At 44.9% G+C, this 23,262-nt stretch overlaps 1 protein-coding gene across 1 annotated transcript in view; it reads left to right on the top strand.

Annotated features, from left to right (window-relative positions):
• The window catches only part of adamts8a (ADAM metallopeptidase with thrombospondin type 1 motif, 8a), a 27,316-nt gene extending 4,113 nt beyond the window's left edge, over positions 1-23,203 (top strand). Inside the window, exons 2-8 of the mRNA XM_078426610.1 lie at positions 4,802-4,977; positions 10,791-10,958; positions 12,083-12,372; positions 15,025-15,211; positions 16,957-17,129; positions 19,386-19,561; positions 21,693-23,203. Of these exons, the coding sequence (XP_078282736.1) occupies positions 4,802-4,977; positions 10,791-10,958; positions 12,083-12,372; positions 15,025-15,211; positions 16,957-17,129; positions 19,386-19,561; positions 21,693-22,431 (1,909 nt within the window). The 3' untranslated portion in view covers positions 22,432-23,203. The remainder of the gene's footprint in view (positions 1-4,801; positions 4,978-10,790; positions 10,959-12,082; positions 12,373-15,024; positions 15,212-16,956; positions 17,130-19,385; positions 19,562-21,692) is intronic.
• Positions 23,204-23,262: the final 59 nt, after the last annotated feature.

Below are 23,262 nucleotides of genomic sequence, written 5' to 3'. Positions count from 1 at the left end.
GGCCACTCGCTGTGACCCGCAGCTCATCCCCGGTCCCTGCTCCGGCCCCGTCTCCCACCCGGTGTACGCGCTCCTCCACCCCCGCCACACTGCAGGAGCTCCCACCGGTACCGGGTCTCCGGACACCCACGCCCCGTCTCCCCGGGCACCTGCAGTCGGGGGACCCCCCCCCCCCCCCAGAGCTCGGTACCTGTGACTCTGCTGTCTCTCTCCGTGTCTCTGTCTCAATGTCCCTGTGTCTATGACATCCTCTCTCTGTGTGTCTCTGACTTCTTGCGTCTCTGTGTGCTTCTCTCTGTGTCTGTGTCTCAGTCTCTCTCTCTCTCTCTGTCTGTCTGTGTCTGTGTGTTTCTCTGACTCTGTGTCTGTGTCTCTGTCTCTCTCTCTCTCTGTCGCTGTCTATGTCTATGCCAGTGTCTTTCTGTCTGTGTCTCTGTCTGGCTCTCTCTGTCTGTCTGAGTCTATGTCTGTGTTTCTCTGACTCTCTCTCTGTCTGTGTCTTTGTCTGTCTCTCTCTCTGTCTCTGTGCCTGTGTCTCTCTGTCTGTGTGTGTGTGTGTGTGTGTGTGTATCTGTGTGTCTGTCTGGATGTTGTCCACACGTTGCCTTGGGCCACTGCCGCCCTTGGTGAAAAACAAAATGCTGGAGGAACTCAGCGGGTCAGGCAGCGTCTGTGGAGGGAATGATGTTTCAGGTCGGGATCCTTCTTCAGCCGGCTGTCCATTCCCTCTACAGATGCAGGTACATGGATAGGAAAGGTTTAGAGGGATTTGGGCCAAACGTAGATGGGGCATGTTGGTCAGCATGGATGCGTTGGGATGAGGGGCTTGTTTCCCAGTTATAGACAATAGACAATAGGTGCAGGAGGAGGCCATTTGGCCCTTCGAGCCAGCACCGCCATTCAATGTGATCATGGCTGATCATTCTCAATCAGTACCCTGTTCCTGCCTTCTCCCCATACCCCCTGACTCCGCTATCCTTAAGAGCTCTATCTAGCTCTCTCTTGAATGCATTCAGAGAATTGGCCTCCACTGTCTTCTGAGGCAGAGAATTCCACAGATTCACAACTCTCTGACTGCAAAAGTTTTTTCCTCATCTCAGTTCTAAATAGCCTACCCCTTATTCTTAAACTTATGGGACGCTATGCTGCCTGACCTGGTGAGTTTCCTCCGGCAGTTTATGCTTTGCTCAAGATTCCAGCATCTGCAGTTCCTTGTCTGAATGAAAGTGCCTTGTTTGAGGGAGATGCTGTTTTTGTAAAGGCAGTAGGTTCAGAGAGAGTTTGTAGTTTATGTACAAATTCAGTTTTATGTTTGTTATTATTTTCACATGTACCGAGTTAGTGAAAAGATTTGTTTTTCATGCAATCCAAACAGATCAGATAATACTATATAGAGATACAATCAGTTCAAACGTCAAGAGTCAAGAGCATTTTATTGTCATATGTTCCAGATGGAACATTGAAATTCTGACTTCAAGTACAATAGGTAAAGCAAAGGGGAAGATACAGAGTGTTGGATAGAGTTCTCAGCATTGTAGTGCATCAGTTCCTTAGACAAAGTCCAATGTCCTCAAAGGGGTAGAGGTGAATCGGACTGTACGTGGTTGTGGGATTTGCAGTCAGGAGTGAGTTGCTGCCTTCATCTGGTCAGCTGGCACTGACTTCCTGACTTCCACTGGCTGCTGGGATCCTGTGCTCTGAGAAATTGTCACACAGTGAGTGCAGTCCACAGACAGGCAGACCGACCACTAACAATGTCCTTGGTCTCTGTCTGCTGTCTTCATTCAAGGTGAAGCATGTGTGTGGTGTCTGAGATTATAACTGATCGATGTACAGTCGCAGGGACACAATACTCCCACAACACAATACTCTTTTGACACGTTTAAAAATAAAATATTACAGGCATCAAGATGTTAATAACTACAGTGCAAGTGTAGCTATATTAACATGGCACGTGATTTCTGGATATAATTATCTTAAATTCCTGTTTGGCTACGAGATGCAAACTATATCTGGGCTTGTGAAAATAGTAGAAATAGCAAACGACCTATTGTGTTTTTCTGTTGAAGGTTGAGGAGTTGGTGCTCAAACTCCTTGGTTGATATTGCACAGGTGAATATCTCAGTGTTTAAACTACATTCGTGGAATGCAGATAGTTTAGTTTAGTTTAATTTACTTTAATTTACTTTAGTTTAGTGTCATGTGTACCGAGGTGCAGTGAAAATCTGTAGGAAGGAACTGCAGATACTGGTTTAAACAGAAGATAGACACAAAATGCTGGAGTAACTCAGTGGGACAGGCAGCATCTCTGGATAGAAGGAATGAGTGACGTTTTGGGTCGAGACCCTTCTTCAGACTGACCCTTCTTCTACAGCGAAAAGCTTTTGTTGCGCCCTAACCAGTCAGCGGAAAGACAACACACGATTACAATCGAGCCATCCACAGCACACAGATACAAGGGAACTACATTTAGTGCGTAGTTAAAGTAAGAAATGTTGCTGTAGGAATGGAGATTTAAGAGTGTGGAGTGATTGTAATATATAATTGTAGATCTGCTTCTGTGGCTAGCACGCAAAACAGTCGCCTGGGTTGGGCACCATCTTGGAAGCAGAGAGACTTGACTTCAGTGTCAGATCAGTAGAGGGTAACATGACAACTTATCATTGCAAACCTCGAGATTTGTATAAATGGAGTTCCTTCTGGCCCATGACCTTGGGAGAGCATTGAACTGAAAGGTGCTGTTAAAATTGAAAGGACCTGTTTATTTGTGATATGGGTCGTTTAATAAAAACTTAATTGGCTACCTTGCATTTTGGTGAGAAGCTATTAAAACACAGAGCAGAAAATGCCACCTTCCTACAGCGACTTTCTTTAGGAGCTATGACTTTCTTTAGGAGTATGAGCTAAAATATTGATAACTAAATAGCTAACCAAATAGACATTTTAATGATTAACCAAAAGTCATTATGCTACTGGAAACCAAAGATTAAAAATAGTGCCAGGATGGATTTAAATAGATGATCCCATTATAGCAAATCTTGATTACAAATTCCTGTTATAGAGTCCAAAGCAGGATAGTAACTTGTACTCTATTCCAAATGTGTAGCAAAATGTTTTATTTTAAGTTGTAGTGACCCATCTGAACTGTGGAATGACACTCAGAGCCAATAGACTGAATATTTTGGCTCAAAACATGTTTAATCCCTTTATGCCTCATTCTAAAAGATAAGGCTCTAATTTCTGTTCCTTTCATTAGAAGTGGGAATTCTTTGTGTGAATTTTAGATGAACTATATCAAGTGTTTAGAGATACTGCGTGGAAACAGGCCTTTCGACCCACCACGCCGACCTACAATCACCCCACAATCAGTGTACTACTGAATAGATGTACACTCGTTCTATCCTACACACGAGGGCCTTCAGCCCACCGAGTCCACATCAACCATTGATCATTCGTGCACACTAGTTCTATTTTATCCCACTTTCCACTCATCCAATACCCACTAGGGACAATTTACAGAAGCCAATTAACCCACAAACCTGCACTTCTTTGGAGTGTGGGAGGAAAATGGAGCACCCGGAGTGAAACAACAAAGGGAGAACGTGCAAACTCTGCACAGCACCCTCAGCCAGGATCAAACCCGGGTCTCTGGCGCTGTGAGGCAGCAACTCTACCGCTGCGCCACTGTCCTCCATCCTGAGAGTTTGGGGATGTCAGATTGTTGGAGCGAGGGGCTTTCTTTTGCTATTGTTCTTTTTAAAGAGGTAGATGTCACTTTGTACACAAAAGTGGTTTCTAAGAACATTTGGCAGACCGCCAACAAAGTGGCAGATGTGAAAGAGGGAGTAGCCATGTGTAATGCCAGCCAGCTAGTATACTCCACAAGGGCTTAATTAAATTATCACTGAGTTACGTCAGTGCTTAGCTGGTGTAGCAACTTTTTCAATTAAATCTTTACTGGACCTCCTTTTTAGTGTTGAATTTGGAATTAAGTTTGGCAATATTTGCTCACTGTTGTACTGTTACTTTTATTTATCGTGCACCACACAGTAAACAGATTTGTTATTAAATCAGTTATAAAAATATTATAGATATTTATTAGGAACACAAGAAGCCACACATACTGGAAGAAGGCTGTGGGGGCCCTATTCTGCTCCGATCACTTATGAACTTAAGCGATAACATACTGTGCTGGAGGAACTCAGCAGGTCAGGTAGCATCTGTAGAGTGAATGGACAGACAATGCTTTTGGTTTGGGAGAAGGGAAAGAGGGAAGGTAATAGAGAAATCCTATCCACTCCTCTTGTTCGGGTAACTTAGAACCCAACAGTATGAACAATGAATTCAACAATTTCAAGTAATTTCCCCCATGCTGGCACACACACATTTCTCCCACCATCTCTCTCCACGCCATCCACTCGTCTCCTTTCCCTGCTCAGTACCCTCTACTCCCACTCCCGAATCCCACATTTCCCCTTTATCCCCCCTGTCCCCTGCCACCCATATCCCTTCCCTCTGGCCTAACATTTCACTCCTCCTCTTCTCTAATGTTAGACTTTAGGTATTAGAGATACAGCATGGAAGTAGGCCCTTCGGCCATCGAAAACCCGGAGCTGGAGAAAACCCACGCCCTTACAGCGAGAAAGTACAAACACCATAGTCAGGATCGAACCCGGGTCTCTGGCGCTGTAAGGCAGCAACTCTACCGCTGCACCACCTAACATTTATTTTCCTCCAGCACTTTGTTTCTTTTTGATGTTTATTATGTAAGGATATTCTAGTTTTGCTCTCTTGTGTTTAGGGAGGGAGTGTGTTTCAATAAGCCTCTCGTTCCTTCCTTGCAGGACATCTGTGGCCACAAGAGCTGTGACACGCTGGGCGTGGCAGACACAGGCACCATGTGTGACCCTGGCAGAAGCTGTGCTGTGATTGAGGATAATGGACTACAGGCAGCGTACACCGCCGCACATGAACTAGGTACAGTCACACTTGCAACCTCCAGCAAACCTGCTCCTCTCCTGCCGCTTAAATCATAGCCCTCCATTACAAGGGGGCATCAGAGCTGCTCCCTCACAGCGCCAGAGAACCTGGTTCGATCCTGATCTCGGCTGCTGTCCGTGTGGAGTTTGCATGTTCTCCCCTGTGACTGCCTGGGTTTTCACCGAGTGCACATGTTTCCTCCCACATTCCAAAGTCGTGCGGTTTTGTAGGTTAATTGGTCTCTAGGGTAAATTGCCCCTAATGTGCAGGGAGTGGTTGAGAAAGTGGGATATCATGTGCACGGGTGATCGATGGGTGACGTGGACTCTGTGGGCTGAAGGCCTGTTTCCACGCTGTATATCTAAATTAAAGACTTGTTAAATGTCTGATGACTTAGTTTAGTTTAGTTTAGTTTAGAGATACAGCGCAGAAACAGTCCTTCAGTCCACCGACTGCGCCGACCAGCGATCCCCGCACACTAACACTATCCTACACACGAGGGACAATTTACAACTATACCAAGCCAATTGGCCTACAAACCTGCACATCTTTGGAGTGTGGGAGGAAACCGGAGATCCCGGAGAAAACCCACGCAGGTCACGGGGAGAACGTACAAACTCCGTACAGACAGCACCCGTAGTCAGGATCGAACCCGGGTCTCTGGCGCTGTAAGGCAGCAACTCTACCGCTGCGCCACCGTGCCGCTCTCTTACTCCCACTTTCACATTCTCCCCCTGCGCACTATGAGGATTTTACAGAGGCCGATTAACTTAGAAGCCCACACCTCTTGTTTGGGACATGGAAGGAAACCGGAGCACCCGGAGGTAACCCACACGGTCACAGGGAGAAGGTGCAAACCCCACACTGATGGCACCCGAGGTCAGGATCGAACCTGGGTCTCTCATACTGTGAGACAGTAGCTGTGCCACTAAGTTGGCGGTTTTAGAGTCAGATAGAACACCCGTATGGATATTTTCTTCCCTTAAGCACATTGGTGAAACAGATGAATTCTTAAACAATCCAGTGATTTCATGGTTACTGATCCCAGCTTATTAATCCCAGATTTATTTAATGGTTCGAAGTTAAATTTCCTAGCTGCAGTGGTAGGCATTGCTGTTTCTTTTGATTGATTATTCTGGCTTCTGGATAACTTAACAGCTAGATTGATTACCAGATCCCAGAAACTGACTTCACCGTTGAAGAAACTTTATTGTTTTCTTGCATGGTGCCATTTATTACCCTTTAAAAGGATGAAGCGCATTACTGATCATAGGTTTTGCATTAAAATGTTACACCATTCAGCTGTTGAGCGTTAGACTGTAGATTAGGTAACGGCAGAATAATGCCGACAAAGTGCCAAGTATTTCTGTATAAATACTTCTAACTGCTTTAAGAGCAGGCCTTAGGACGTGGTTTCTTTCAGACAGATTCACGTATTCGAGAAAGTTGCAGAAATAAAGGGCTGAATTCGAGATTCAGAGAACTGCACGTACAAAATGTTAAGTTTTAGCTCTCTTTAAAAACAGGAGATGAAAATCAGACTTCTCAAAAGTTGAGTCATTGTTGCAGAGATAATAAACCGTGAGCTCATTTCAAGCTGAAAAATAAGGGTAGATTACAGGCAGACTTGCAAGAAGACACCGCAACGCTTCATGTTGGTGGAGTGATGCCCTTTGTAGTGTGACCAAAGCTTGGCCTGGTTATGGTTACCAACAGAAAGGGCTTCCAGATAGTTATCTCCTTCTCCCGCCACCATCTTTTCATTGTGAGGGAACCGAGCAGTAGTTCCATGAGTGGAAAGAATGGAGAAGAGGAGGAATCTCTTTAGCCAGAGGGTGGTGAATCTGTGGAATTCATTGCCACATACAGGTGTGGAGGCCAAGACATTGGGTATTTTTAAAGCGGAGGTCGATCGGTTGTTGATTCGGAAGGGCGTCAAAGGTTGTGAGAAGGGGGTTGAAAGGGGAAGATAGATCAGCCATGGTGGAGTGGACTCGATGGGCTGAATGGGCTAATTCTGCTCCTATGTCTTAAGGTCTTCTGGAAAGGTTGGTAAGCAGAGGGCTCGGAATTAAGGTGATTGATCAAAAGAATCAAACTCTTTCATATCTCAAGTGGTTTTGATCTGGAACTCCCTGCTGGAAGGGTCAGGGAAACTGAAAGAAATCTTGATATTGGATGCAGAATTGAAGGGATATGATGAGTGGACAATAAGGAACCGGCTGGCAAATGGAGTGACTGTACGGTTTTGTCAGTACTGGCTCGATTGGCTCCTACATTGTCACCACCTAGAGTCAAGAGTGTTTTATTGTTATACTAGACCAAGTGGATCCGTTGGGCTCAAACCTCTCCTGCATTGGTGCAGCACCTCCCCTCCCCTCCCCTCCCCTCCCCTCCCCTCCCCTCCCCTCCCCTCCCCTCCCCTCCCCTCCCCTCCCCTCCCCTCCCCTCCCCTCCCCTCCCCTCCCCTCCCCTCCCCTCCCCTCCCCTCCCCTCCCCTCCCCTCCCCTCCCTTCCCCTCCCCCCACTCCATCCCCCTCAACCCCCCTCCCTCCACCTCCCTCCCTCCCCCTTCCCTCCCTAGGAGATAGATTTAACATTTAAAATGTGAATAACTTTAAAACTATAACACAAGTTTCAATGAAACTTCTTCCATTAGCACCAAAGGGACGACGGTGAGTAAGGTGGGCCTACAATTGTCGCGCCATCGTGTACCATTTTGGCTGTAGTTCAGGAACAAACAAACAAGAGTTTTAGTATATAGATTGTGTTATATTTTTCTGGGGCTGCGAACATTTGAACCATTCATTTTGACATGTTACCAACTGGGAGCAGGTGGGGAATAACAGATATTTTTCCTCCAGAAAAAAAGAATTAGTTTGTGCATTCATAGTATTACAGACTTCTCATCTTAGTATTTTGGATGTAAAAGAAACCAGAGGTAGCAATAACTACACTGGAGGAGAATTATTATTTTTCTTTGCATTAATTGTATTAGCACAACAGTAGGCAAAGTGTGTCGGGAGGGAAGTGGTGAATAGGTAACTGGAACAGATATGAAGGCATGCGCTGCAGTACCTTCTGGTCACTTTAGGATCAGTAAATTTCATTCTCTACGACGTTTAAGCAGTAATTATTGGTGCTGTTACCTGCCACTTGCATGCCCCAATCACCTGGCATCATCTTCACAAAACAGAGGGTCATAGATTAATCGTGTGAAATCGGTCAAAATTTGGCCAGAGATTGGTGAGTGCAGAAGGGAACGCAACGTAATAAATGCAAAATAACTAAACAAGTCATTCATTCACTGTGAGCGGAGTCTTGTCTTTGACTTGTAGATAGATACTTGAACGCTTGCAAGTACTGAATCATGTGAAAGAGTTGGGGACACAAGAAACTTCAGATACTAGAATCCTGAGCAGAACACCAAGTGCTGGAGTAAAACTCTGTGGGTCAGGCAGCATCTGTAGAGGGAATGGATGGGCAACCTTTCAGGTTGGGACCCTTCTTCAGACTGAGCAGAAGGGTCCTGACCCAAAAGGCCGAATGTCCATTCCCTTCATAGATGTTGCCAGACCCGCTGAGTTCCTCCAGCACTTTGTGTAAGAGAGGAAATTGCCCTTATGTTTTTACCTGACTGTTCTGCTTAGCTAAGCAGAGCCCACAGTAGCACTAACCTGACTGCTACCAAAGAGATACAATACTCCCACCGTTCATGAGCGGCACAGCTGGTCATCTGGTAGCTATTAGATGGGTCAGAGACTTCAGAACACAATTATCCATGTCCCTTCAGAATAGCCCAGGGTTCCTTGGCTTGTTTTGTCTTCTGTGGTGGAAAGTCAATATTTCAAACCTAATTTTAAAAAGGGATGTATCTTTTTTTTTTTCTCAAAAAGGATTAGTTACACTTCATCACTGAAAGTTATACTTTAATTTTTTTATTTTAAACTCTGAAGCTTTGCTAAGAGGAGAGTTGGCAAAATGCCAGCCCTCTACTCCAGGGAGAATTTGGCTTCCTTCCACTCTCACTGGTCATAGGTACTGGAGACATCTGGAATGCCATAAACATTTTGCTGGATGTCTTGTTTTACCACTAAATGATTCTCCACATTTGATGCTCTCCAATTAGCCCATTGTCATACCCATATTTGTCACCAATGTGAAGCGATTTTATACAATGAACATGCAAAATTTGTGTCTGATGTGGTGAAATTTGAGAGCAATCCATGGAAAGTGGCCTTATAATTCCACATTCCCGGCTGCCAGCAATGCATCCCTAATCTATGCAAAATGGGATTTGTAGATGATACATTAGAGTAGGTCTTTCCAATGGGTTCTTTATCTCAATATAGAGCTATTACCTATGTAACATGAATGATGTGTGCGTGGTCACTATCCTTTGATCAAGGAGATACAGTCTTTATACTTTAGAGATACAGCACGGAAACTGGCCCTTCGTCCCACCTAGTCCTTGCCTACTAGCCATTACCCCATATGCTAACGCTATCCTACACACAAGGGACGATTTACAATTCACCCTACAAACCTGACATCTTTAGATTGTGGGAGGAAACCAGAGCTCCCGAAGAAAACCCACGCGGTCGCAGGGAGAACGTACAAACTCCGTAAAAGCCAGCCCCCGAAGTCAGGATCGAACCCGGGTCTCTGGCACTAGAAGGCATCAACTCTGCTGCTAAGCCACTGTGCCGCCCCATCAGCTACCTGTTATCTGCCACAGTGTAAATTTGAACTAGTCTCGAAGTATTTGCATGGACATGTTTCACGCTTGTTTTGGGCTTTCTTCCTGGTGTTTCACAAAAGCATCTGATTCTGAATTCAGACCGTAAGACATAGGTGCAAAATATGGCTCTTCCGCCCATCGAGTCAACTCCACCGTTCAATCATGGCTGACCTATTTTTCCCTCTCAAACCCATTCTCCTGCCTTCTCCGGGTAATCTTTGATACCCATCCTAATCAAGAATCTATCAATCTCCGCTTTAAAAAATCCAACGTCTTGGCCTCCACAGCAGTCCGCGCAAGTACCAACAGAATATGGCAACTTCTTAATCTTGTTTTTACACTTTTTTTTGTTGTTGCTGAAGTCATTATGGTAGATATATTTCCGAAGTAAATTGTGAAGGTGCCAAGAATTCTGACATATTTGGACCTATTCCAATTCAATTGTGCGTACATTTGCATTAATATTTCCATGAACTTCCAATTGAAATTGAAGTCATTTGTGATATCTGTCCCCTTGGTTCACCAGATCATTCTGTCTTCAATTCAGTCCAAGTTCAAATGCTATTATACTTGATGCTAGCGTTTGTAAGTGTGGATAGCATGCAGATGTTCCTGATTGCCGATGTACAATGCCTGAGTCATTAATCACAAGTAGCTGGATAGCATGTTTACATATAGATTTGAATGATACATTTCAGTATTATTTCTGGATCTGAAATCCTATACAATAAGTATGAATGGGAAATGACTCAACGCAGTGGAATTCCATCCTTGGATTGATGACAAAATCTTTTTATCTGAAGTCATCGATCAACAATTCTGTTTACCATTCAGGCAGGCAGCTAAGTTTACAACGTCGCTTTAATGGTTTAAAATGTTCCCTGCTCCAAAATATGTTTGTTAATTATACAGTTTATTTATTAGCCGACACAGATAGCCAAAGTACCCCAAGTTGAACAATGCTCGCTTCACAGAATGCCTGATTACTTTAAGTATCTTGAGGAACAGTTCTACAGCCTGCTTGCTGCTCCTGACTGAATTTGGATGTTAATCTTTTCAACCCTGACAGGTCATGAATTGAGCATGCCACATGACGACTCAAAGGCCTGCGATAAGCTGTTTGGTCAGATGAACACAAACCACGTGATGGCCCCGTTGTTCATTCGACTCAACAACACTCTCCCATGGTCTCCCTGTAGTGCATTTCATATCACTGAGTTCTTCGACAATGGTCACGGTAAGTGAATTACGTGCTAAATGATGGAGTTGTCTTCTAGGCTTTGATGAAAAACATGCAACTGGTTTCTCAGCTGCATCTTTCATCATGTGGCATCATGTACACGATGGGCCAAAGGGCCTGTTCCCGTGCTGTTTCAAAATCTATTGGGATTTCGATACAATGTGCTGGAGAAACTCAGTAGGTCAGACAACCTGACCCACTGAGTTACTCCAGCACTGTGTTTTTTCTTGTACACCAGGATCTGCAGTTTCTTGTTTCTGAAGTGATGTGTATTGTTATTGGTAGTGTAAGCATCCCCCTTCCCAGTTCTCCCTCTATCTTCCTGTCTCCACCTATATCCTTCCTTTGTCCCGCCCCCTGACATCAGTCTGAAGAAGGGTCTCGACCCGAAACGTCACCCATTCCTTCTCTCCAGAGATGTTGCCTGACCCGCTGAGTTACCCTATTGAATGTAGTTTATTTTCCCGACTGACGTAATTGGTACCAGAATCTATAGATGTTGGTGAAGGAAATTGGATGGGAAAGAAAATGGACATAAAACTAGTCAGGCAATGTGTGTCAAAACATTTCACCCAAATGGATTTGACAAATTAGAATGCAGTCAAAGTTAAGTTTCTTGTCACCAGTACCGAGGTACAGTAAAAAGCTTTTGTTGTGTGCTAACTATCCAGTAGAAAGACAATACATGATTACAATTGAGCCATCCACAATGTACAGATACATGATAAAGAGAAGAACGTGAATAACATTTAATGCAAGATAAAGCCAGTAAAGTCTGATCAAAGATAGTCTGTGGGCTCCAATGAGGTAGTTAGTCGTTCATGACTGCTCTCTAGTTGTTGGTACGATGATTCAGTTGCTTGATAACAGCTGAGAAGCAACAGTCCCAGAAACTGGAGGTGTGCGTTCTCAAACTTCTACACCTTTTGCCCGAAGGGAGAGGGGAGAAGAGGGAGTGGCCAGGGTGCGACTGTCCTTGATTATGCTGGTGGTCTTGCCGAGGCAGCGTGAGGTGTAAATGGAGTCAATGGAAGGGAGGTTGGTTTGTGCGATGAATTGCTTTTGAACTTAAAAGAAAACCTGCCTGATTCTGATTCTGGTGCTATTGGTCTTGTTGACAGGAGACTGCCTGCTCGATGCCCCTGCTAAATCGATGTCACTACCCACCGAACTGCCGGGGCAGGTTTATGACTTGGACGCACAGTGCCAGCAGATTTTCGGGGAGAAGTACAGACACTGTCCAAACACGTCGGACTCTGATGTGTGTTCCCAGCTGTGGTGCAGACTCGAGGATAAGCCCGAGTGTCACACGAAAAATGGGAGCCTGCTGTGGGGAGATGGGACACCCTGTGGGGAGAACAGAATCTGTGTAGATGGCCTATGCTTGGCCACCGAGATCATGAACATGAAGGTAAGGTGTGCAGTGACATTCTGCTCATTCTGCTTCTGCTCTACTGAAGATCCATTTGTTATTTTTCCATTTTTGTGGAAGGAAAAATTGTGACCAGGTTCAAAACTCCCAATCCCAAATCCGTGACTGCTGCCATCAAGAGAGACAAGTTGGCAGGCGTGCGGGATTACCACCTCTAATTCGAACACCATCTTGACTCGGAGAAACATGCCCAGCTTTTCATTGCTGGGTCTAAATTCAGGAATTCACAACAGCACACCTGTGGACAGGTACAGTTCACAGAGGTTTCTGACCCCTTATGCTCAGGAGCATTCATGGAGTCATTCAAGAGAGAGCTAGATAGAGGTCTTAAGGAAGCGGAATCAGGGGGTATGGGGAGAAGGCAGGAACGGGGTACTGGCTCGAAGGGCCGAATGGCCTCCTCCTGCACCTATTGTCTATTGTCTATTGTCTATTTAGCGCCTAAGCAGGCCCAAGGGCCCATTTTGTCGATGCTGACAAAGGTGCACCATCTAAGCTACTCCCACGGCCAACATCCCTCTATAAGTCTTTCCTATCCATGCACCTGTCCAAAAGTATTTTAAATCTTGTCATTGTACCAGCCTCGACTCCCTCCTCTGGTAGTTTGGTCCACACACACACCACCCTCTATGTGCAAAAAGATTCCCCTTGGGTTCCTATTGAATATTGTCCCTCTCACCTTAAACCTATGTCCTTGAGTTATTGAATTCCCCTCTGCGCATATTCACCTGGTGATTTTATACACCTCTTCTCGATCACCCCTGCAATCCAAGGAATACATTCCTAGCCTGCCCAATCTCTCCCTGTAGCTCAGACATGCAAATCCTTGCAACATCATCGTAGATCTTCTCTGCACTTTATCCAGCTTAATAACATCCCTCATATATCAGAGTGGCCAAAACAGAACACGATACTCTAAGTGCGACCTCACTTTGTGGGGACGGATAATAATTGCTGGCTTTGCTCACACCCAGCAAAGATTTATCTTCATGAATCAGATTTTATCTATTTAATTACAATGATGTTTCTCTGACTGTAGTACTGGTCATTATTTATTTAGAGACATACTTCCTTCTGGTCCCTGACAGTTCCACAGAACCGACACTAGTGCGGGAGAAATAAATGGATGATGGAAAAGTTCCCAACTTTGCATGGAAAGGTGCAAATTGAATTGGAAGAAGTGGTCAGGCCCATCGGCAATGGCAAGCCATTTCCGAGTTTCATCTTCCAATGACTGTAGACAGTGATCTCTGGGCAGCAGAGAGGTTCTTCAACAGAACCTTCAGGGCAAGATGTCCAGAACGGCCCAACCACTCAGCCGGACAGGCAGCATCTGGATAGAAGGAATGGGTGACGTTTTGGATCGAGACCCTTCTTCAGACTGTAGAGTCTGCGATGCTGCCTGTCCCGCTGAGTTACTCCAGCATTTTGTGTCTATCTTCGGTTTAAACTAACATCTGCAGTTCCATCCTACAGCATGGCCCAACTACTCTTGGGACAGAGCAAATGTATCTGGGAGGAAGGGGAATCCCTTAGTATAAATGTTTGCCAACCAGGCAAAGAGTAGCTTCATCAGTTCCCTTAGAAGCTGCTGGTTAGACTTCTTCTCGACAGATTCACGGAGCTTAATTATCCACCGTTTATCTTGCTGCCTGGACCCTTTAAAGATTCTAATGCAATCACAACTGATGTAGCTATGCTCATTTCAGATAAATCTAGTCGTTGGCACTACCTTACACTGATCTATAAAATCTGCAGGGTGCATTCTAATCCTGGCCTGGGAATGTTTGCTACCCAGTCGGCCTTAAGATTGAGTCTAAATCAATACAAACCCCTAAATCGACCATGCATTAAATTCTGTCTGCACCTCCCTATATTCCCAATTTCAAAGCTGTGGTCTCAGTGACGTCCCTTTGGTTATATGTATATTCCAGTCAAAGGTGAAGGAAGAAGGCCCTGCAGAAGCCTGGGGCATACCTAGATCAGGAGCTGCTCCAGTAGACCGAGCCCGCGAGCAGACTGGACGTTGGCCTTTGGAAGTGGCGCCAATACATGGCGTAAATTGGCGTAAATATGCAAAAAGAATTTCACTGTGCAGTTGCACATGTGACAAATAAATAAAGGACCATTCAAGCATTTAATGGGATGGGAATGCTCAACGCAGGTAATGTAATCCTGTAGATGGAACTTCTCATCCCAAACCTTGCAGAAATGAAGTGCCGTGTTAATTGTGGTATTTAAAACAAGTCAGCAGAAAATTAGAACTGCTGTGTGGTTTCTCAAGACTTTGTACAAATGAGAAAGTAGACACAAAAAATGCTGGAGTAACTCAGCGGGTCAGGCAGCATCTCGGGAGAGAAGGAATGGGTGACGTTTCTTCAGACTCTGAAGAAGGGTCTCGACCCGAATCGTCACCCATTCCTTCTCTCCCGAGATGCTGCCTGACCCGCTGAGTTACTCCAGCATTTTTGTGTCGGCCTTTGATTTGAACCAGCATCTGCAGTTTTTGTCTCCCAACGCTTTGTACAAATGAGGTTTGATTACAAGTCGATTTATGGAACAGAAATAGTTTAAATGCTGTTACCCGAGGCCTCTGTGTGGCCCACCTGAGAGTTTTTGCATCTTTTGCAGATTGCTGTTCAGGGAAGCTGGGGTTCCTGGAGTCCCTGGGGAGAATGTTCCAGAACTTGCGGCGGGGGCGTGCAGTTTTCATTCAGAGAATGCGACGAGCCAGTTCCCCAGAACGGTGGGAAATATTGCGAAGGGCAACGTAAGCATTACCGATCCTGCAACACGCAAGATTGTCCGAACAATAATGGTGAGTGCACCCTGTTGATCAATTCAGAATCTTTGTAAGGATATCAGTCTGGCTCGGTGTTGTGAACCGGCAGCTGTAAGTTGCAAAGATAAAATGTGCAGCCTAGAAGTACAAATAGGTGTCCTCCCTCACAACGTGATCATTGGTGCACACATCACCTTCAAGCACAGTGGCGCAGCGGGTAGAGCTGCTGCCTCACAGCGCATGGGACCCGGGTTCAATCCTGACTACAGATGCTGTCTGCATGGAGCTTGTACGTTCTCCCCGTGACCGCCTGAGTTTTGTCTGGGTGCTCTTCCTTCCTCCCGCAACTAAAAGTCTCGCAGGTATGTCAGTTAATTGGCTTCTGTAAACTCTCCCTGGTGTGCAGGAAGCACAAGTGTATAATATAGAACTAGTGTGAACAGGTGATCGATGGCCAGTGCAGGCTCGGTGGGCCGAAGGGCCTGGTTCCACGCTGTATCTCTAAACCAAACCAAGCTAAATTTTAAAGATTTATGTGATGTACAATTTCTCAATTTAACACCAAAGATAGCCCTCGGGGGTCTTTTGTAAATGAAACTTGCCGGTAATTAAACTATACTTGCAATATGGCACTGGTAGAGTTGCCGGTTTGTAGGTAAATTGGCTTCGGTAAAATTTGTAAGATGTCCCTGGGGTGAAGGATGGTGCTTGTGTATGGGGTGATCGCTGGTCGGCGCAGACGTGGTGGGACAAAGTCTAAAGTAAAGTGTAGAAAGTAATAAAATGTGTGATTTGATATCTTCCTATTTGTTGATAAAAATGGGACTCATTCACAGGTTAGTCCCAGTTACAGCAAGCCATTTGGTCAGTATCGGTGGGAACTGTTCTTATGGGCCTGACATGGATCAATTGTGAAACAAGCTGCCAGAGGAGGTAGTTGAGGCAGGGGCTATCCCAACATTTAAGAAGCAGTTCGACAGGTACCTGGATAGGACAGGTTTGGAGGGATATGGACCAAACATGGGCAGTTGGGACTAGTGTAGCTGGGACATGTTGGCCGGTGTGGGCAAGTTGGGCCGAAGGGCCTGTTTCCACACTGTATCACTCTATGACTCTACGAGAGATGGATGGATGTTCCTAAATTATGCCATAAATTTGCCTTTTGATCTGGTTTTGTATTTTATTGGAGGTTGGAATGAACAATTGTTTCTTACAGAAGTACAAGTGGATATTTGAAATACACTGAAAGCTACTAAGAATTTAGCAATTTGGACCCAAATCACATTGCAATAAACAAAATGGAGGTCCACCACCGATTTTCTGGCATCTTTGTTTCCAGAGCCTTTCTGGATTATCTGTTTTGCCGTGGCAACAGAGGTCACGGCCTCCGAGAGTAGTCCAACGGTACTGGAACGTTCCGCCTAGGCCGTCGAGGGCCCAAGATACCTTGAAAGTTGGCCATGGGAACGGATCTGCCGGCTCCGGCCGGGCCGCAGTTCCAGAGCCCCGGCCGCAGGAGGCAAATTCGGCCCGCCGATCGGCCACGGAAGACCCGATGAGGTCGAGATCAGCTGCCTCACCCCTGGCCTAGGAGCCACATTGTTTGGGGGTGGGGGGGGTTCAAGTTCAAGTGCACTCTCATCAATTTATCCGGATTAAAGGAGGTGCCGGACCACTAGGTGCTGGAAAATCAGTGGTGAACCAGTATTTTTAACACTAAAGAAGGGACCATTTCCACAGTAGCATCAGCAAATTCACTTATTATCTTTACTTTGCATTAGGTAAGAGCTTCAGAGAGGAGCAGTGTGAAAAGTACAACAGCTGGAATTACAAAGACTTGGTTGGCAATACGGTTAAATGGATACCCAAATACTCAGGAGTTTCCCCAAGAGACCGTTGTAAACTGTTCTGCCACGTCAGAGGGAGGAGTGAATTTAATGTCTTTGAACCCAAAGTAAGTACCACTTTAGATCTGACTCTAAAACAGAAAATACTGGAGAATGTACAAACTGCGTTCAGACAGCCCCCGAAGTCAGGATCAAACCCGGGTCTCTGATGGTGTAAGGCAGCAACTCTACCGCTGCGCCACCATGATTAGGAACAGCGTCAAAGGTTACAGGGAGAAGGGGGTAGAGAAGGAAAGATAGATCAGCCATGATTCAATGGTGAGGTAGATTCAATGGGCTGAATGGCCTAATTCTACTCTTACGGTCATTCACAAGGAAGCTTGCTCCAACCTCAGCAATTCTTCTGACTGTAAATCCCACTGAAACGGTATTGTGCGCCAGTTAACTCACACCAAGTTTGTTGGCTGTCAAAGAGAATGAGTGTCTCCGACTTTTGACAAACGTTCTTCAACATTTGAGAAGCCGGAGAGTGCAGTGGGCAGATTTTTCCAGCCATAAGTGCTGTGACATCTGCAGAAGTTGGCATTTTGCCTGCAGAGTCTTAGAGGTGCCAGGAGCTGAATGCCGGAACGCAGTCGACAAATCCCTGGGATAAGTACGGTAAAAATTCCAGGGTTTCCTGGTTGCAATGGGAGTCCCAAATGTCAGGAGGTAACCACCGGAAGCACCACATGGGGTGGCTGGCATTTCTGCCACAGTTTCTACTCCAAGTCAAAAATGCCTTGTGTAAGGAGAATATTTTAAGTGCACAGGGAAAAGCTTAGTGGGCAGTTCTGATTGGAAAAGTCCTCATGAAAGCTGAAAAACAGGGGCAAAATAACCCTCCCTGGGCTGCAAAGTTGAGTCATTCTGCAGTAAAACTGATTAATGAGCGTCATTTTGCCCACTGGAGTCGTTCGCGGAAGTAAGATATCTTAAGACCAGGGCATTGCTGGGACTAACATTTCATCCTACCTCCTTGCTCCCAACTCCATTAGCCCAACAGTTGAGATGAGTAATCTTTCAAATCTTTAGAACGGTCTAATTTATGTCAGGACTGATTAATTTAGTAGCTAGTTAAATGGCTTTTCCAGTTCTTTATTTAGAGTGGACTTTGTTTTTAAAACCGCACGACTATTTGAAAGTGCTTGCTGAGATCATTTCTCAATTGAAAAAAATCATAATGACAAAATTCTCTGGATTCTGTGTATTAAAACATTTTGGGGGCAAAAAATTGTCCATCCTTTCAAATACCTCAAAAGAAAATGACTTTTATTTAACTTGAACATGCCAATTCTTTTTGCAATGCAAGAATATGCTTCTACACACTCCTAAAGCATACCAAGAGTATGTGCTCTAGATTCCATTAATGTGGTCTGTAAATTAGTTTAGTTCAGTTTATTATTGACATGTGTATCGAGCTACAGTGAAAAGCTTTTTGTGGCAATCTATCCAGTCGGCAAAACGACAATACACGACATGTAGCCGTCTACAGTGTACAGACACAGGATAAAAGATATAACATGTAGTGCAAGATAAAGTCCAGTAAAGTACAATTGAATATAGTTTGAAGGTCTCCAATGAAGTAGCTGGGAAGTCAGAACCACTCTCTAGTTGGTGAGAGGATGGTTCAGTTGCCTGATAACAGCTGGGAAGAACGTGTCCCTGAATCTGGAGGTGTGCGTTTTCACACTTCTGTACCTCCTGCCTGATGGGAGAGGGGAGAAGAGGGAGTGACTGGGGCGAGACTGGTGCTTGAGTATGTTGTTGGCCTTGCTGCCATAACATTGAAATTTTATGAAAGATCACTTTAATATCCTGGGGGTATTGGATCAGGGCACATTCATAGTTAAAACGTTTGCCCGCCCCCCTCCCCCTCCCACCCCTGCCCCACCAACCCCATCAGACATCTCATCTGGTGAGGAGGGACGATGGTTCATGGGATAACTGGATGGAGACAACGGCTACAATGGGCCTTTACAACTAGCTGTAGCTGGCACCGTGAAATGGCACCGAAACCTGGCAACTCTTTCATATAGTTTTTATGCATTAAAGTCAAGAGTCAAGAGTGCTTTATTGTCAAATGTCCCAGATAGAACAATGAAATTCTTACTTGAATTCTTATTTAACCATGGATTGTACCTATGCATGGCAATAATCAAACTGATCCGCATGTAAACATTTAATTTCACTCTGCCTTGGTACACGTGTTAATAAAGGAACCACCTTTTAACCATTCCTTTATATCAGTTTACTTGTATTAATAGCCAAATGTTGGGCACAGTGAAATGAAACCTAATTTGGGTCAATTCTTGATGTTGCAGGTGATTGATGGCACTCCGTGTGCTCCAGAAACCACATCGGTATGTGTCCATGGCCAGTGTGTGAAAGCTGGCTGTGATCACGTTATAGGATCCAGCAAGAAATTTGACAAGTGTGCTGTCTGTGGAGGAAACAGCTCAACGTGCAGGAAAATACTTGGCTCTCTGAACAAGTTCAAGTACGTCTGTTTCTGCCGATAGTTCTGTACACATCAGGCTGTATGATTGCCTGTTGAGCTGTATGCTATGCAATAAGAACAAGGGGTGGCGAGGTGGCGCAGAGGTAGAGTTGCTGCCTTACAGCGCCGGAGACTCGGGTTCGAACCTTACTACGGGTGCTGTCTGTACGGAGTTTGTATGTTCGCCCTGTGACTGCTTGGCTTTTTCCGGGTGCTCCGCTTTCCTCCCATGCTCCAAAGACATACACATTTGTAGGTTAAACACAAAAAGCTGGAGTAACTCAGTGGCTCAGGCAGTATCTCTGGAGAAAAGGGACAGGGGTCTCGACCTGAAACGTCACCTGGTCCTTTTCTCCGGAGATGCTGCCTGACCCGCTGCGTTTCTTCAGCTTTTTGTGTCTGCCTTCGGTTTAAACCAGCATCTGCAGTACCTTCCTGCACAGGTTTGTAGGTTAATTGGCTTTGGTTAAAAAATTGTAAGTTGTCCCTTGTGTGTAGGATAGTGCCAGTGGACAGGGATCGCTGGTTGGCGTGGACTTGGTGGGCCGAAGGACCAGCTTCCCAAGCTGTACCTCGATACTAAGCTAGACTAAAAAGAACAGTGAACAAATTTGTATTCCGAATGATCAGAGATGAGTGGTGGAACAGAGACCGAGAAATGCAGATATACTGTAGATATGGAAAGAGAACAATGGTGCAGCAGTTAGTACAGCTGCCACATGAAGACCCAGGTACGATTCTCCCCATAAATCAAGTTTCCTCCCACATCCCAAAAACGTGCTGGCAGGTTGATTAATGAATTTGAATTACACCTTTGGCGTACATTAGTAGAGACATTGCAGGCTCCATCTGGTTCTTGTCAGTCTACCTCTGGATAGAATTAGGGTTTGCTGACTAGTTGGACTTTAACAGGCACTGTGTTACCAAGCAGAAGGCCAACTTTATTCATAAGCACACCTTTGGTTTTTGATTGCATCAAATTTAAACTGATAATAGTTGGGACTCTTTTTTTCAGATTCTTCCAGCCATTCTTAATGCTTTCTTCATGCTTTTAGGTTTAGTTTTATTATTGTCACGTGTGTCAAGGTACAGTGAAACAGTTTTGTTGTGCATGTCATCCAAACGGACCAGGTACACCATTCATAAATATGTAGGAAGGAACTGCAGATGCTGGTTTATACCAAAGATAAACACAAAATGCTGGAGTAACCCAGCCGGTCAGGCAGCATCTCTGGAGAGAAGGAATACAGTAGGTGACGTTTTGGGTCGGAATCCTTTTACGTGTCTGAATAAGGGTTTCTGACCTGAAATGTCAGCTGTGGCTTTTCTCCAGAGATGCTGCCTGACCCTCTGAGTTTTCCCAGCGTGTTGCTTCTATTTTCCTTTCATAAATATTGTCAATTCAAACTCAAGTGCGATGGATAGAGCAAAAGAGAAGAGAGAGAGTGCAGAATATAGTTCTCAGCATTATAGTGCATCAGTTCCAGAGACAAAGCCCAATGACGGCAAGGGGGGGAGAGGTGAATTGGGCCCTAGTTCATGGAAGGGTCACATTTCTGTCAGAACTGTCAGTTTACAAGAATTATTCCAGGAATGAGTGGGTTAACATATGATGAGCGCTTGCCAGCACCAGGCCTCTACTCCCTGGAGTTTAGAAGGTTGAGGGGGGACCGCATTGAAACTTACAGAATAATGGAAGACATAGAGCGGATGTGGAAAGGATGTTTCCACTGGTGGGAGAGTCTAGGACCAGAGGTCACAACCTCAGAATTAAAGGGTGCTCTATTAGAAAGGAGGTGAGGAGGAACTTCTTTAGTCAGAGGGTAGTTAATCTGTGGAACTCATTGCCACCAAGGGCTTTAGAGACCAAGTCAGTGGATATGTTTAAGGCAGAGATAGCCATATTCTTGATTAGAACGGGCATCAAGGGCTATGGAGAGAAGGCAGGAAAATGGGATTAGGAGGCAGCGATCAGCCTTGATTGAATGGCGGAGTAGACTCGATGGGCCAAATGGCCTAATTCTACTCCTATAACTTGTGAACTTGTGAACTTTTATTTATTGCATTTTTTCAATATTTCTATTCATATATCACTTTTAGTACATTTAACAGTGAAGCTTTATCTTCCTAGGTATGGCTACAATGACATTGTTACCATCCCTGCTGGAGCAACCAATATTGACATAAAGCAACGGAGTCACAAAGGAGTTAAACATGATGGCAATTACCTGGCTGTGAAGTTGCTGGATGATACGTACATCCTGAACGGAGATTACTCTGTGATCACAGTAGAGCAAGATATTCCAATTGGAGGGGCTATACTCAAGTACAGTGGCTCTTCCACCACTCTGGAAAGAATTCAGAGCTTCAAAAAGTTGCAGGAGCCATTATCAATCCAGTTGCTTTCCATCGCGGCAGAAACACTGCCTCCCAGGGTGAAGTATAGTTTCTTCATCCCCACTGATGTCTTGTTCAGCAAGCAGAAAGCCAAGTCCACCAAGAAATCCCTCAATGCCGTCAAGCAAGCCAGTGTCTCGCAGTACACTCCCGGAGAATGGTCAGAATGTTCTCGCAGCTGTGGGTCTGGTTGGCAGAGGAGAAACGTAGAGTGCAAGGACAATGATGGCAACATGTCCTTGGACTGTAACAGGGAGTTGAGGCCGGAAGACATCAGGCCCTGTGCGGATATGCCATGTCCACTCTGGCAACATGGCGCTTGGTCCCCCTGCTCAAGAACTTGCGGCAAGGGAGAACGAAAGCGCGTCATGTTGTGCGTCGAATACACCGGTAACACCGCAGAGGAGGCTAAATGTGACCCTTCCAAACAGCTCCAGCCCATCACTGAAGAGTGCTTCCAGCAGGAATGTTAAACTTGGCTACTTTTATCTGTGGAAAGTGACGTAACTGACAGCCGGTTGTTAACTGGACGCGAGCTTGTTTAGTTTCAGATTGTGTAGCCATAGCTAAAAGGAGAAAATGCACTAACTGACCAAATAGGTCAACAATGTAGAGTCATTTGATGTATTACGATGGTAAATCCCACTGTTTATCTTTGTTATTTTGCCAGAGAGCTGTCTACCTCAGTTGATGCTAAGAATGTTGCCTCTCAGATGTCGGGCTAACATACTGTAATTGTTGTTTCTTCCTGTGCTGCTACTCCAGATTTAACTCTCGACAAGTTGGCCATTGCAAAGCCGGCAAACCTGTAATCATAGTAACTCTAATTTAATAATTAAGGTACAGTCTGTAATAGTCTAATATACATCCCACACAAGTGTGTACATTTTATAGAAGATTTTAAAACTAAATTCAGATGTAGCATTCCAATATTGTATATAGAGTACCTGAAGTTTCATACCTTCAATGAAGGAGTGTAGGTATTTTTAAGCTTCCTTTCAAAGCTATTTATTTTTATACAATTTATATTTTCAAATTGTGTTTTTTAGATGCTGCTGTTACAACTCCAGAGACTTGTTTTCCTCATTATATAGATGCTTACTTTGTACAATTGGCACCTGTGTGACAAATAGCAAGACTCCAGACAAACTGAGAGCACATTAAAATCTGCTTAATTTTTATAAAAGTTATCAAATCTTTTGTTGTGAACTTTGCCACTTTATTACTGCGGAATTTGCTTCGTCTACAGCCCTGTTTTAATCTTGCACAATAAATGGATTTTAAGTTTTACTCCATCTCCTGTC

The sequence above is a fragment of the Rhinoraja longicauda genome, chromosome 32 (assembly GCF_053455715.1).
Source record: "Rhinoraja longicauda isolate Sanriku21f chromosome 32, sRhiLon1.1, whole genome shotgun sequence".
Lineage (NCBI taxonomy): Eukaryota > Metazoa > Chordata > Chondrichthyes > Rajiformes > Arhynchobatidae > Rhinoraja > Rhinoraja longicauda.
The sequence above is the reverse complement of the archived record's forward strand: the minus strand, read 5'-3'. Positions and strand labels throughout refer to the sequence as shown.